General features: G+C 32.3%; 1 protein-coding gene across 2 annotated transcripts in view; it reads left to right on the top strand.

The window, feature by feature from the left end:
* The window catches only part of LOC106468640 (cholinephosphotransferase 1-like), a 43,468-nt gene that overhangs the window by 21,393 nt on the left and 21,046 nt on the right, over positions 1-1,029 (top strand). The window contains exon 5 of one of the 2 annotated variants that reach the window (XM_022396993.1): positions 776-907. The exons of the other annotated variant lie outside the window; for it this stretch is intronic. Within the exon in view, the coding sequence (XP_022252701.1) occupies positions 776-907 (132 nt within the window). The remainder of the gene's footprint in view (positions 1-775; positions 908-1,029) is intronic. 2 annotated transcript variants of the gene reach the window in all.

Below are 1,029 nucleotides of genomic sequence, written 5' to 3'. Positions count from 1 at the left end.
TATACACACACACACACACACACACACACACACACACACACACACACACACACACATGCTTAAACATGTATGACAAAGAGAGCAAATGGAAACTATACTTTATTTGGAATAAAGATTAACATTAGAATCTAGATACATTGTGTAATGCACAGTTTAAAACATTAAAACTGTTTCAAGAACAATTGTTATGGTATGAAAGCCTTTTAGAAACTGGCTAAGTAGGATTATGATTGATTTTGATTATATTTGTCATAAGACATTATGTTATTAGGACTATTATATTTTTTAACACTACGTTCTTAATCTAGTCCTTTAGGAATTTTCAAGAACTAGGAGACTGTATAATAATATTTCAACCACACTAGATTTTAAAAAATTTTCTTGTTTATTTAACATAAATGGTATTTATTGAACTGACCTTTTCGTTTTGTATTTTTTGCTAAAGTTTAATTCATATGAAAGGCCAGTTTACTGAATTTTGTTAATAAACTCTGGAAGTGATCCAACACTGTCAGTATGAAATTGTAAAATTGCATGTAGTATTTAAAAAACAATATTTTACGTTATAGATCCAGTGGTTGAAACTGATGATTATCCAGTTCCCCTTCCATATAAGGTGGCTACTTTTATATATGTGTCTTGTAGTATATGCAGTAATAGACACTTTGCTGTAGATCAAATTTGGTAATGGTTCAGTTTATGCTGTGCCTGAAGTTTGAAATTGTTACACTTGTATGTCTAGAAGTATACATAGTAACAGTAATTTATAATGTAGATACCATGGGTGAATTTGGAAATGAAACTGCTTCCTGTTCTTTGTGGAATATTTGCTGCTTCTATTGCTGTCTATAGTTACTTCACAGTCATATTTACAGGAGGAATTGGCAGGAATGGATCCACTGTTGCAGTAAGTTTGTGAGCCAAGTTGTATTGTGACTGACAAAGGCCGGACTGACTCTTACCCGCTTGGTAACACCTGGCACTCAGTGACCAAATTAAAGATACTTGGAAACAAAATTTTTAGCTACT

The sequence above is a fragment of the Limulus polyphemus genome, unplaced genomic scaffold, assembly GCF_000517525.1.
Source record: "Limulus polyphemus unplaced genomic scaffold, Limulus_polyphemus-2.1.2 Scaffold3094, whole genome shotgun sequence".
In the NCBI taxonomy this organism is placed as follows: Eukaryota; Metazoa; Arthropoda; class Merostomata; order Xiphosura; family Limulidae; genus Limulus; species Limulus polyphemus.
The sequence above is the reverse complement of the archived record's forward strand: the minus strand, read 5'-3'. Positions and strand labels throughout refer to the sequence as shown.